This window comes from Ailuropoda melanoleuca, chromosome 18 (genome assembly GCF_002007445.2).
Source record: "Ailuropoda melanoleuca isolate Jingjing chromosome 18, ASM200744v2, whole genome shotgun sequence".
NCBI classification, from domain to species: domain Eukaryota; kingdom Metazoa; phylum Chordata; class Mammalia; order Carnivora; family Ursidae; genus Ailuropoda; species Ailuropoda melanoleuca.
In genome coordinates, this window is record NC_048235.1 from 6,877,489 (window position 1) to 6,891,857 (window position 14,369).

A 14,369-nucleotide genomic window follows, 5' to 3' on the forward strand; every position below is an offset into this window, starting at 1 on the left:
GGGGGTGGGGGAATGGGATAGACTGGTGATGGGTAGTAAGGAGGGCACGTATTGCATGGTGCACTGGGTGTTATACGCAAAATGAATCATCGAACTTTACATCAGAAACCAGGGATGTACTGTATGGTGACTAACATAATATAATAAAAAAAATTAAAGAAAAAAAAGAAATGGAGGAATTTGCAATTCAACCTCTAAAGGCCAAAGCAGCTACAAGACCAAAGAAAAAGGCCGACAAGTTCAGCTTGACAAGAAATGGTTTATTAAGGGGACTCAGGGACAGAGGTATGTCTTGGGCAGCTACAAGGTGAGTAGAGGTCCACAGCCCCACCTCTGGTAAAACACACTTTTTATAGCCCTAGAGGACGGGCCACCACCTGGGAGGAAATATTTGAGAATCATATTCTGATCTCCAGAGCTGATCAAGGATGTTTTGCCCCACAGATGTACTTAAGAGTGTGGTTAAAAAGAAAGAGGGGTAGAGAGAGAGAGAGAGAGAGTGTGTGTGTGTGTGTCAGGGGCTGTGCTCCACAACTCTGCAGGTCACAGCCATCTTAGGGGCAGATTAGTCCAAAATGGCGTTAGTGGGGTTCTCACAGCTGGAGCAGAGGGTGTTTGTGAAGAGATTCTCTGGACAGCTACACAGCAAGGTCGGAGAATCAGGGAACTGAAAGCATTCTCAGACCTATAGCTCTCTGGCCCTAAATTATAAAGAACATTAAATATTAAGGGGAGTAAAAAAAAAATCAGAGCAGATCTACTTGCAGTTTGAGGACAATATTGTGCACACAGATTTATGTAAAACATAATGATTTTGAAGGAAAAGATGATGCTGAGAAGGCCCACATGTAAAAGATAATGATTTTGAAGGAAAAGATGATGCTGAGAAGTTGTCAGACAACTGACTGCATGCTGAGGAAAATGCCACACTAGCTGCCATTTTACTGCCCTATTTCCAACTGCAATCACCCAACTCTGCGCAGGAGATTAGTAACACCATAGTATTGATCAAGTTCCCTGAAACATTTTCAGAACAAATTCTCAGTACTAAGTGTTAGGAGCTAAAGGATCAGAGATTTTTGTGCCCAAAGAGGCTTCACACATTGAGAGCTCCATCAGAGGAAAAAACCAAAGAAAATCAAAATCAACACAACTGCTCATCAGAAGATGTGCCCATACCTTCGAATACATGCAAAACAAAACCCGCCTTTACTGTTTTTTTTTTTTTTTTTTTTTTTTTTTTTTTTTTTTTTTTTAAAGATTTTATTTATTTATTCGACAGAGATAGAGACAGCCAGCGAGAGAGGGAACACAAGCAGGGGGAGTGGGAGAGGAAGAAGCAGGCTCATAGCAGAGGAGCCTGATGTGGGGCTCGATCCCACAACTCCGGGATCACGCCCTGAGCCGAAGGCAGACGCCCAACCGCTGTGCCACCCAGGCGCCCCCCGCCTTTACTGTTAATGGCATTCTTTCCTCTTCAAAGTGGTAGGGAGCATTATGTAAAACTGATAATCAGTGATAAGAGATGCCTCATTGTAAGGTAATGAAACTGAATCAGGACTAATCATGCTGTGACTCATCGTTATTTTGTTCTTTGGGTCTAAGAAAACTTAGACCCTCTAATTATTTTAAGTAACCAAATACACATTATTTCCTTTGTCCTTAATACATCACTGTGGAAATAAATCCCGGAGTAGCAATGTCTTGAAATGCTGAGCAGAAATCCAAATATCACTTAAAATTTAAACTTATACAAAATACACGCATACATCTTCATGTTCAGGGGATGTACAAGGCTTACATAAAAAGATCATAAGAACCATGTCCGATATAGAAAGGGAAAGTGTTACTTCAGCACACATTTATTTTTGTGCTTATTTTACACAAAGAAGGTAGAATGCACGAAGCATAGGATACGATGATAGTAACCTTTTCAGCCTTTGTTTCTTTCTTCTTTAAATATAGATGCTGACGGAAAAGATGGATTAGATGCAGTCCACTTTTTCTTCAGTTGGCTGATTTTTTAGAGAATTATAAACCATGAAAGTGAACTGAGTGAATGTGGGAAGTTTACTGCAAGCAGCACCTGGGGCCAAGAAAAGACAAAGTCATCTGGGTAAACAGAGAATGCACATCTTTACAACCAATACAGAAACAGCTTCTTCGCCTGGCTGCTGGCTGTCCTGGACCTGAAGTTAACTGAGCCACAGGGAAGCACGCTCAGTACTGATAAGTTGACTGGCCATGAGAGGAAAGAATGGTGGGGGGGGAGCCATTTCTTCAAACCTCAGAATACAGGCCAATTTTCTGCTTGTATACACAATGCTGTCTTTGCTACCATGACTTTATGCTGGTTTCATCTCCTTTTCTTAGTAAACATAATTTAGGCAAGTGCTAAAAATTTTATTTCCCTAGCCACTGAGACATGCCCATCATTCAGCCCTAATCCTCCCCTCCCCTTGCTCCCTGTTCTTTTCTGTTCTTCTCGCACAGGAAGAGCTATTTGTCAAGATACTCTGTGTCCAATCCAGTTCACCTTACTGAGGCAGTTTCCTGCTGCCCTCCCCAACTGTGGCAATGGGGGTCTCCTCCCCTGCCCAAACACCTGCACAGTCCCCTTCTAATGCCACTGCTTTAGAGAACCAGTCAATTTTAAATTCATCTACAATTATATAATTGTCATTTTTACATCTTGTTAAATCCAACTTTGAGCCTTCTAAAGTTTATTTTGTAAAATGGAATCAATCAAACTGACTTAGTTTAAACATAAAGCCTCCCCTCCTCCCATCACTTTTATTGACTTTGGTATCTCAGTACTTAAAAAAGAATAAGGAATTCCTCAAACAAATTTTTCAAATACAGTACTGTGGGAAGTAAAAGATCAAAGGACAATAATAAGCAGTCTAACCTAATAAGTTATATTGATCAGTAAGCTGTATATCTTCCTCATCTGAAAATTCACTAATGAGAAGCAGCAGTGGTTGATCTTGAAACACTTTGAAACTGTGATAGGCTCATGTAGAAAGTAAATGAAGCAAAGGACATGCTTCAAATGCAGTGCAAAAATAATTCTTCCAACTTCTTTGGTTTACTAATTAGTAATACATTTTGTACCTTGGAGCCCCAAGAAGATCTAAATGACTGAGACATTAACATAATAAATGGAAAAGAAGCAGGGAAGATAATTTGTCCCTATCGACCTCTAATTAATAAAAGCGTCTGACTAGAGTAGCCCATGTCAGCAGGCACCGGAGTTGGAGTTGAAGCTGAACTTCGTGGCGGACCCATGTCAAAGATAAGAACTGCGAGCCAAACACTGGGTCCTAAGTACCTGCAGTCAGCCGGCGGGGGGGAGGCGGTTAGGTATATTTAAACACTATGGGGGTCCTGACAGATCAACAATTACCATGGACCCAATACCTACTTGATAAACTCCCTGTTTTCATTGCATAGGAGCAAAATATACTATAATATTTTAAAGTGAATGTTTTCAACAACATTTACAAGTTCATGCAAATACAAATTCCAAATAAAACTTACCGTAACTTCCAGTCACATTGGCACATATCACGGCCCCAAAGAAATTTGGAAAATACTTCTGAATTCTGGAAATCACTTTCTGGCAAGCTACGGTTGGATCCTCTCCTCTTCTCATATATTCTACAGCCTGGTAGCTGATTTAAATAGAGGAAGAACTTTAGTATCACAGAGTCAACAGAGTCCAAATTTGTTACTTGAAGTTAAAAACCTGAAACCATCAGAACTGTCACATTTGATAAGATACGTAAGAGAAGTAACTCCTGTGAAAGCATCAACATGAAGGCAAGCAAACCTTGATACGACGTCTATCTTTTCAACTCATCTGCCCTTCATTTCAAATGAGGACTTCTGTCTCTAGTTGAATAACTGTCACTTAGTAATAATGGCCAGAAGTCCTCAAGAACAGAGCTTATGTTTAAATAAGAAATGGGGCTACAATTAATGGGGGAAATAGTGGGCATGTGCAAGACATCCAGTTGTAATGATCATCTTTCCGTAATTAATTGTACACAGTGACTGCCTTTCCTACTTTTATCACAGTTCCTTTACTCAGTGGCCCCGCATAAATTATTTAAATACATCATAAGTATTCTCATCTGTGAAGTAAATAAATATTCTATTTCAGAGGACGATGATGACAAATTATTGCCATCAAAAATGACAGAGGTGAAGGGTATGGAAGCAGAATTTCTAGAAAGCTCTGTACACACAGAATCAGATGGCCTGGCACAAACAGTTATTTCTGTCTGACAGACACCCTCTCCTGTAAAGACCTCGAAGGCTCCTCTGTGGGAGAAGTCACACCTTGGTAGAAAGCGCATCAGTATGTCACCATCACCAGTGGCTGCAGCCGCCCCCGCGCTGTCATCTGCGTACGCACCAGCTCCCGGGACTGGCGAATCTCCTACTCGACTTTGTGAGGGCACAGCACAAAAATTTAGGACAGGAAATCAAGTGTGAATGGCATAGTATTTTATGAGATGTTTCAACAATGGGGGAGGTTTCTATATAGCCACTGATGATTGTTTTAAGTAAATTCTTTATTAGAACAGAGAGCAAAGATTTCCATTAGTTTTTCAACGAAGGTTTCCACAAACCTTAGTTGATATAAGAATAAGATGCTGGCTGGTTAGATGTCAAGATGGCACAGATTCTTACAGTGACTATTCAATTCTACCATCCTTTACCATCGAATTTCTGGACTATCTCAATAGGTTCCAATTGGTTTTCCTCAGCTACAATCTATCCCTGCTTCCTCTCTCATGTGCCAACATGTTACCAAGGTTCTTCCTTGTAATAAACCTTGGGTGTTTTTCTACTATTTTAAAATAAAATTCAGAAATCCTTAAACTGACTCAGGATCCCCTGCAATGTGGCTCCGGTCTTCCCTGCCCTGGCACCGGACATTCATGCAATTTCTCTTCCAGCTGGTGGGAGCTCTAAACCCGAGCATGTGCTGTCCCAGGCCCGTGCATGCCTTAGTCCAGATGCTTCCTTCCCTTCCTGAGGCTCGGCCCCAGGGTCTCTCTGCTGGCCTCTCCCCACTCAGACCACCTCCACCATCACTGAGCTCCACTGCGCTGGCTGCAATGCCCACGCCTTTGGGACTTAGCAGATATGCATTTATTTGCTTTCACATTTATTTATCTCAGCGGTGACGGTGGGGTTGTGCTTTACTTTTTGCATCTCTCATTAGCACCTTGCACATGCTGGTTTATACTCAAAACGTATTTGTAAGATCTGTTCTTTTAGAAACACTAACCCATGTATTTTGAATTTTATACCATTTGTAGATGTGCCAGCAGCAGTACGTCCCATCTTATGGACTACGACCATACCTAGAGGTTAAAAAAAAAAAAAAAAAATCATTGTAGGTGTCAGCTGTGAGGTTTACCTCAAATACAAACAGATACTTGAGAAGCTGGTAATATAAATATCCTCATTCAATAATTTTGGGTAGGAGAAAACAGGAAGCTCAGGAATGCTGAAAATTGTACCACTTGCCTAATTTGTACTGTTTCAGAACCCAGTGTCATAGCACCATTTGGCAGACTTTCCATATCCTTACTCAGACTTTAACTGCTCAGTTACCTTTCAAAGGTAATTCCAGAGAAAGTCATTGACATAGAATAATAGAAATTTTCAACATGACAGCTTGAATGTGGCAAACAACATAAAATTATTTAAAAAACTACATATCAAACGGGCGCCTGGCTGGCTCAGTCAGAAGAGCATGGGACTCTTGATCCAAGGGTCATGAGTTCGAGCTCTATGTTGGTGTAGAGATTACTTAAATGAATAAAAACTTTAAAAAAACCCTTTTAAAATAAAGATTAAAAATCTATAAGTGGCTAATCACTAGATTCTAGGGGCCTTGTGTAATTTACCTAAATGTATATAGATACAACGGAAAGAAAGTGTGTGTGTCTGTGTGTCTGTGTGCACCCACATCTGCATATATGGCCTTACTTGGCAGTGAAAATAGTTAAAATCACCTTCTGGCACAAATAGAGATGAAGAAGTTAAGAACTACAGAAAGGCAATTAAAAATGGCTGAACTTTAACCATAAAAATTATATAAAAAATTATATACCAATTGTATCATGACCGTAATTATCTCCTGTTTCTTTATGGGTAGGACCGCCTTGCTTTAAGATACTAGGTGGTTTGTAAGGTCCACAGTATTTTGAAGGATCTGGTACAACATTCTGTGAACAAGATTTAAGATTCAGTTTTTAGAAAGGTTCATTTTAGAAACTGGCAAGTAGTCACATACAATGATGAAACATTAGCAAAAAAACCAAAAGATGTCTGGTAACTGAAAGGTACGAATTCAAAGATTAGCTAAGTCTTATGTGAACAGAAGGATGTAATTTTATTTAATACCTAGTCTAATCTCAGAATTACATAATATCGAATAGACGCCTATATTGTCTGGAAAAGATCCCCGATTTTTCTCTTTATATGGCTGAAATTCTCCGCATAATGGCAGCTATAAATGAAGATTTTTGTATTAGATCTTAATCCTCAAAGGAATTAGGTACACAGCCTGACCTTTAAATTTCAGAATTTGTTTTCTGGGGCCAAAGAAGAATTCTGAGATTTAAAGCAAAATCTATTTTAAAACCCTCTTTATTTCAAAGCTAGGTTCATGTGAACATATTCTAAGTTGTACTCAGATTCCTCTGTGGATTTAAAGATATGAGAAAATGATACAAATTCATAAATAAATTTAGGTTGTGCATATGGATTAGTAGTTAACCAGGAAACCTACTACTTGGGTCTTACTCATTACTGCACTTGCTGCCTCCCCCGATCCAGTTTTATACAGTAGCCTCTTTCAAATGCTAACCCCAGAGACTCAATGGTTACTCAAAGGTAATTAGGATTTGGGAGAAGAAACAGATGAGAGACTAAGGTAGTCCACAGAAGGGTTCTGGATGGCAAAGACAATCTGATTTATGCTAAAAGTCTCACTGATTTAAAGATAAATAATCCCACCACTAACATACCAGCCACCTAATTGTACAGATCCAGTCCATAAAGGCAAGAAATGGTATGCCTCACACATATAAAATATAAGAAATATTTTGGACAAATGGTTTCCAAACTTTGATTTTTTTAGACTTGGAACCTTTTGTTGCAAGGAAATACAGAGCAGTTCTGACCGAGGCCACCCCCTCTTGCCCACAGCACAGCGGTCCCTGCTGGAGAACTGCTACGAGGATCTGTTTCACCACGGACGTACGTGCATGAGAAGCAGCTAAGGTGCCTTCCTGAACATCCACGCCCAAGGAGTCGACCTAAATTGTTGGTTCTCCAGTGCACCCAGGGTGATAACCAGCACTTTAGGCAACAGGTAACCGACAGAGAGCAGACGGGATATTGCTTCATATTTTCTAGTGATTTACTTTTAAAAATTGTGTCTACGTACCCTCCAGTAATTTGGCTGGCAATTCCGAGCAAGCCAGTCCGAATGCAGGGCTCGAGAGGTATCGGTAGATAAGTCCTCACTGATAAACCCCATACTTTCAGCAAACGTGGTGGCTGGAGATTAGGAAGAAAGGAAAATTGTAACTTAGTTGAACATTGCCTTCTAAATAAAATACACGTAGAGGAAGTATTCCTGGTCAGTGGTCTCTCAAGTGGGGTACACCATCCCGGGGGCACGTAACGACTTTGAGAAGAATATTCAGACACAAACAGTTTTAAGGTCATCAGTTTCTAAATCTCAACTGGCACGTGTCCTTCCTAAATCTGATCTGCTTGAGACCCTTGGGGTGTATATTGTGACAGTTCTCAGTTGTCTTTTCCGTCTCCCTTCACAATCTCCCTTCTTGTACACCCCCTCACCAAGCAAGAATCTGACTGTTCTCACTAGGGCACAATGCCCAGTGATGAGACACCAAATAAAGGGTCAACTGGACTCCAAGCATGAGTAACAGATCCTTTTGCTTGTCAGGCAGTTTTTAATTCCGTCTTTTGGCAAACCTGAAGGAGGCCTAACTGTGGAATTATTAACGAATTCATCATTAAAAAGAATTTTTGATTATAGATCACTGTGTGATTTTTGGTCTATAACGTTCAAGCAAGCGATGCTGCCACAGCAAAACTACTCTGGCACCCACCTTCGGATGAGAAGAATGCTCTGTGGTCTCTCACCAACATAACAAATTCAGGGAGGGAAATGCTACCGGCTCATGCTTTGGTCCGGCAATTACTGATCTATAGAAAATGAACTAGTTTTTTTTAAATCGTATTTTAAAGATGAAGAAAGTGTGAATCTGGAAGTTAAGTAACCTCCCTGATGGTAAACAGATATTAAGTAAAACGGCTGGAATTTGAACTTGGGTAGGCTTTAATCGATTTTATTTTTTCACGGTGAGGAACGGAGACAGAGGGCTAGATAAAGCTTCAGTGTAGTAAAAATATACCTGACTCTCCCACTAACAGCGTGTGTGCTGTATGTTCCAGCACTTTCCGAGCCACACCAATCGCATTTTTAATTCTCCTGAGACCTCCTACCGCTCCTACGTTCATAGTAGTGCTGCAAGAAAAAAAGGGCATAGGATTGATTAAGGTACTTTCGCAGGTTCAAAGATAAAAACAATATTGGTTTACTCCAAGCAATAGTTTTGTAGGATAAACGCCACTGTCTGAACGCACACACGACAGCATGTGCAGGAATTTCATACAAATTCCCACAAGCAGAAAGATTAAGGAACGAACAACGAATCAATCTGCCACATACTCCAACAGCACTGCCATTCTTAGTTCCTCCTGACTTATTTGAAACGTGGCTTCCAAAAGGGGTTTTAAGGCTTCGGGTCATGCAAACCACAGCTTATATGGATGGCAGGTCAGCGATGGTTTACCAGGGCAGACATCTTTTGTAGCTTGGGATTTTGTGTGTCCTAAGGAGACTACTTACTTCTATGTGATATTTCTATTATGATGATGATTTCCTCTTAATGGAGAGGGAAACTCCTTGTGTTTGGAAAGGCCAGGTACTATAAGCTAGGGGTTTTGACCTGACAAAGCTTACACAAGCCTCTGTCTTGCTTTCAGTAGAAGGTTGATCCGTGTTCTTACCCGTCCATGATCATGGCATCCAGCGTGGTTTCTCCAAGCTCATCGGGACTCCCTCCAAAGCCCACGGTGCCGTCACACTGCTCCCTCTCACACACGGCACAGCCCTGCTCAACTGCATCCAGGGTGGAGCCTCCAGATGCTAATGTCTGCCACGCTGTTAATCAAATCCCAGGAGCGCTGGTTGATATTTTTTTTTTTTTCAGTGCCAAATGCAACAAACCAGAAACATTTTAAGAACTCATATAAAAAAAAAATCACATTTACTCTAAGTTAAACAGAATTTTAGCTTAGTAAGCGCCACGAAGGATGTAGACAAAACTATATAATGCATCTATTTATGGTAAAGAATTTAAAGACTTTGGCTACTGATATAAAGTGAGGGGTGTTTTTTACTTGCTAATATTTCTATGCTGTGTAAGAAATGTCTTCTCTCCTTCAACTTTATAAGTGAAGCCACTAAAAAGAAGTTGAAAATTCATTAAATCATAGTCTTATAAATTTCTTCTGTATCATTAGATTATTAAAAATATATACAACTGGTACTTTTATTGAGGTAACATCAATCACAGCAAGTGTCAATAACCACACCCTAACAGCATATGACAACGTGGGCTTCGCATGGCATGGCTTCATCCTCTAATCTGCAGAACAGCTTTTCAGGTAAGTCCTGTACAGTTATTATCCTCATTTTAAATAGGAGGAAGCAGACCCAGAGAGGTTAAGTAACGTGTTCAAGGTCACACAACTGGTAGGTAGCAGAGCCAGGATTCAAAAGCCATTTTGGCTCCAGTGGCCATGATTTTAGCAGTACTTTGTTCTGTGGAGTCCCATACACTGAGAAGGAAAAAAAGAAAAAAAAAGATCTTTGGTGGTCAAAGTCTTCATTAATAAAATTAGAATTCTTTGAAGGTAAGGTGCTATTACTGGTAATTTTAAGTATTACTACTGGACCTACAGGCTTGCAGGTGTATTTCAAGAAGTTCCCCTTTCACTACAGGCATCCTTTATATGTCCCCTGCCTTGGCCACTGCACTTCCTGTTCTGTCTCCTCCTCACTGGCAATTTCTTTCTCACAGCCTTGTTTTCTCACTTCTCTGAATCATATGCCCTGCCTGTAACATACACTTAGCTCCACCAATTCTGGAGCCAATTCTGCCCCCAGTAAATTTTACTAGCAGCCTCAGATGGGGGAGGAGTCTGAAATTACCCCTGGGGTAGAAGGTCTTGGAATGAATGAGACAAAGATACATGAATAAATGACAAGATCATGGTATGTGCAGGATTGAGTCAAAGCACAGAACACAGGCACCTAACTCAGATTGGGCATAAGGGCAGTAAATCAAGGAAGGCTTCCTGAAAGAGGTGATAGGTAAGTGGTTTTCAATTTTGGCTGCAAATCAAAATCACTTAGAAAGCTTTAACAAAACAACACAACACAGAAGTCCTGTTTCCAGCAGTTAAATGAAAATCTCAGGAGGTAGGACTCAGACACGGGTATTTATAAAGAAGCTATACAGATGATTTTAACAGCCAACCAAGACTGAAATTCTATTCCAGGGGCGAATACATAATGTCAGTATGTAACAACAACAAAAAGTAAATGTAAAAAGCCTATGTATGCTTTGGGAAAATAATAGCCGTTTGCAAAGCTGCAGTTGAGTTCGAATACTGGGGAGAACCGAGGGGTCAGAGAGGTGGAGAGATGACAAGAGACAGTCCCCGTGAGAGAAGGGATGTCAGGCAAGACGGCGGTAGGCGCCCCCGGAAGAGTGTGAGCAGGAAGGCCCTAAGTGCTTGTAGGTCAGCAACAGGGTGGAAAACAAGTCGGCGCGGGGCTGAAGAAAGGGCGGATCGTGACGTGCTGAGGATCTGAAAAGCAGCAGTGGCAGGCAGGGCTCAGAATGTCCTGCAAGAGACGCCGCGGTGCAAGGGGGCCTGGGGGCTGAGGCTGCGGAAGAGCTGGCCCAGGCCCGCGCCAGCCCGCCCGGCCCGCGCCCCTACCCGCAGTGGGGTCAGCCGGCCGGCCGCCACCCCCCGGCCAGCCCTCGAAGCGCAGTCCCCGCTCCCGGCCGCCGCCCCGCACCTGCTTCGGTTGCATTCTTAAAAGGCCAAGTGTTGAGGACCAGGGGCAGAGGGCTGGAGCCGTGCACGAGGCCTGGGCCGAGCAGGAGCGGCACCAGAAGGAGAGGAAGGCTCGACTTCCGCGCCATGGCCGCGCGCCCGGCAGAGAAGGGTGGGGGCCACGCCTCAGCCCGCTGCCCGCTGCGGGGAACCCGTGATCCCCGGCGCCCCGCCCAGCCCGCGCCCTCGGCAGCTCCCTCGGGGCGCGGGCAGTGCTCCCTCTACTCTCGCGAGACCGGGCTCTTCGGGCAGCGGGAACGCGGGAGCTTTCCGGTCTGCGGGCGCTTTGGCTCAGGGCTATGGGGCTGTTTTAGGTCCTGCGCAAATTTTTAACATATTTTAAGTAGTTAACCGAATTATTGCTTTCGCCCGTTGTGAAAGGCAGACTGAGCCTGGCATGAAATTATGCAGCCCTGGGTTACATGACCCTAGCACTAGTTTCATTTGGTTTTCTCGTACTGTTCTTTAAATGAAAAGTTGAAGTAGACACATTTCCAAATTCAAAATGACTCCGGGATCCCTGGCCTCAGAGATCTGGGGTGGTTATGGAATATGGGTGAAGCGTGCTTGCTTACAGCCACATTTCTGCAGGTTGTGCTCTCACTGTAAATCCCTGAGCTGAAAGGAGAGGAGACTGGGACTCTTCGGAGCTCCCCGAAGTGCCCGCACCCTCTACTTGTCCCTGACACCTTTCCGCGCTAAATACATGTTTGGATAAAGGTAGGACGGAGACTTCGCGTTGGTAAAGGATACACTGACAAATAGTAAAGATTCTGAAAACGATTTTTAAGTAAATACACTCACTATACAATATATGGCGGAAAACTTCATTTGTAAACGTAAACTTACATCTTTTTAACTAATAGGGGAGGTTTGGGGGATTAATAAAAAGAATGGGTGGCCTCTGAATTGTTTCTAGAGCCACAGTTCTTGTAAAGACTTGATTTGGAAGACGCAAACGCGTACAGCTGTATTTAATTCGTCAAAAATTAGGTTGCATCCTGATGTTGCTTGGCTGACCCACCCATTCAACTCTATTACCCTCAATTTGCATCTTTATATCAGGGAGACTGTTTTCAACTGAGATGGAAATCAAAACATTACTATGTTCTAGATTTAGGGCTGTGTGTCTTTGCAATGTTTTAGTAAATCCTTCCTACAAAGGCTTCAGAATGTTTTTCTTTCCCTCTAGGTACATAGCTTCATTTTAGCTAAGGGGAGAAGGCCTAAAAACTTCCTGTCAAGCTCTGATTATCAATTTCCAATTTGGCCGCCTTCTGACCATAGAGCTACATTAAAAACAATCCTTTTGAATATCTTGTCAGGTCTCAGCTGAGACAAGCAGTATATGCTCCTGGCCTTATTGAACAACCCTTTAAATATAAGGGGCATCCTCAAAAAAGGTGCAAAAGATAATAGTCTCGCAAGATCCAGATCCACTCTCAAAGATAACCAAAAGGGAGAAAGACAGCTTTCCTGAAAACTGGCAACAGCCAGTAGGACCACAGGCCTACTGCTACCACAGGCCTATTCCACAAATGGAGTGCAACTTGCATTCTTGCATAGAAATATTTTTTGGGCTCAAACCTGACAGGTGCCAAGCCAAGTTCTCAAGACACAAAATGAGACAAGAAGGCAGCAGCTGTACCCAGGAGAAAGGACTGACAGCCAGTGGGTTCCTAAAAGCAAATTCATGTGTCACAATTCAAAGATCTAATTCTTGATTTTTTTTTTTTTTTTTTGGCCTGCCAATCTGAATTTGGAAAGGAAGGGACAAAGTAGGATTTTACCTTCCTCTCTCAACCAGACACCACAGATGGAGATCTGGGAAAGATGACTTTGGTAAGAATTCTTGCTTTTTGCCAGCTTCTGCCAGTTTTCCTAGGATTCTGTCTGTAGGCTGCAGAGGGAGTGGAGTGTCCCAGGGGGCCTCCTCCTGGTCCCCAGAAACTGTAGAGGAGGAAAAATTATCTTCCCTCCCGCCTCGCCTCTATGATAGTGCTTCGCTGAGACGCCTTTTATTCTAGGGCAGCTCCTAAGTGAATAAGGTTATCTAAAGTGGTTTAAAGTTCTCCATTGTAGCTGCTGTAATTCAAGATTATTTTTGGTAAGTTTAACCTGCTTGTTCAACCTTAAAACAAAATTTTATTCACCCAAGGCCTCCCACTGGACGCACTCCAGCTTAAACCAGACCCAGTCCCACTAAGGCCAGTTTAGGACGCAGCCTGGTTTCCAAGTCAGACCCGTCCAGTTTCTAAGGAGCTCCAAGCCTGGTTTCCAGGTCAGACCCGGTCCAATTTCTTTTTTTATTTTTTTTTTATTTTTTTAATTTTATTCGACAGAGATAGAGACAGCCAGCGCGAGAGGGAACACAAGCAGGGGGAGTGGGGGAGGAAGAAGCAGGCTCATAGCAAAGGAGCCCGATGTGGGGCTCGATCCCAGAACGCGGGATCACGCCCTGAGCCGAAGGCAGAGGCTTAACCGCTGTGCCACCCAGGCGACCCCCCCCCCCGGTCCAATTTCTAAGGAGCACCGAGCCTGGTTTCCAAGTCAGACCCGGTCCAGTTTCTAAGGAGCACCGAGCCTGGTTTCCAGGTTAGACCCGGTCCAGTTTCTAAGGAGCTCCGAGCCTGGTTTCCAAGTCAGACCCGGTCCAGTTTCTAAGGAGCTCCGAGCCTGGTTTCCAAGTCAGACCCGGTCCAGTTTCTAAGGAGCACCGAGCCTGGTTTCCAAGTCAGACCTGACCCGGAACAAGAAGCTCTCAAATGAAGTTTCTGAAGGCTCCTAATGCAAAAGCCGCCGATCCAACAGGACCCACCCAGCTCCTCCAAAGGCAGCAAGGAAAGCAGCGGAGCTCGGGGGACTTACAGGTACCATCACGTGGTTGCTTGTTCGTCCTTCCGTTCTCTCTTCTGGCACCAGAACTATGAAAAGATAAAGTGAGGCATATTGAAAAATTTGAGTTCATTTGACAAAAATTGATTCAAATTGGGCAGTATCCAGTCTAGCAGACGGAAGGGAGCTCGGAGGAGCTGTGCAGAATCAAAGACTTCTATGTGGAGAACGGGGTGGGGACAAGGAAAATTAGAGTAGGCAAAAAAGTGGATTAATTATTC

The 14,369-nt window shown here is 42.9% G+C and overlaps 1 protein-coding gene and 1 long non-coding RNA gene across 4 annotated transcripts; one reads left to right on the forward strand and one right to left on the reverse strand.

Annotated features, from left to right (window-relative positions):
* Nucleotides 1-1,829: 1,829 nt before the first annotated feature.
* Nucleotides 1,830-11,428, reverse strand: AGA (aspartylglucosaminidase). 3 transcript variants are annotated; one of them, XM_002924740.4, is made up of 9 exons: nucleotides 11,216-11,428; nucleotides 9,133-9,286; nucleotides 8,475-8,587; nucleotides 7,475-7,587; nucleotides 6,134-6,248; nucleotides 5,325-5,378; nucleotides 4,345-4,444; nucleotides 3,541-3,674; nucleotides 1,830-2,086 (listed from the first exon to the last, which is right to left on the reverse strand). In XM_002924740.4, the coding sequence occupies exons 1-9, from the start codon at nucleotides 11,340-11,342 to the stop codon at nucleotides 1,986-1,988; spliced, it is 1,011 nt and encodes a 336-aa protein (XP_002924786.1). In that variant the 5' UTR covers nucleotides 11,343-11,428; the 3' UTR covers nucleotides 1,830-1,985. The 3 variants fall into 3 exon arrangements, with proteins under 3 accessions (XP_002924786.1, XP_019660982.1, XP_002924785.1); XM_019805423.2 differs by having other exon boundaries at nucleotides 4,345-4,465; XM_002924739.4 differs by having other exon boundaries at nucleotides 4,345-4,452; nucleotides 5,303-5,378; nucleotides 11,216-11,426.
* A 38-nt stretch (nucleotides 11,429-11,466) lies between these two features.
* LOC117797076 lies at nucleotides 11,467-13,643 on the forward strand. Its single transcript, XR_004621926.1, has 3 exons — nucleotides 11,467-11,973; nucleotides 13,021-13,095; nucleotides 13,596-13,643. It is a non-coding gene; the product is annotated as an uncharacterized LOC117797076 (long non-coding RNA).
* The last annotated feature ends 726 nt before the right edge of the window (nucleotides 13,644-14,369 follow it).

Bases quoted from the DNA above. Each gene is read 5' to 3' on its own strand.
- AGA (XM_002924739.4), bottom strand. From the start codon at position 11,342: ATGGCGCGGAAGTCGAGCCTTCCTCTCCTTCTGGTGCCGCTCCTGCTC. The intron at 9,287-11,215 runs GTGCGGGGCGGC...TTTGATTAACAG, and splicing joins TAAGAATGCAACCGAAGCAG to CGTGGCAGACATTAGCATCT. The intron at 6,249-7,474 runs GTACGTAGACAC...TCTTGTTCACAG, and splicing joins GCCAGCCAAATTACTGGAGG to AATGTTGTACCAGATCCTTC.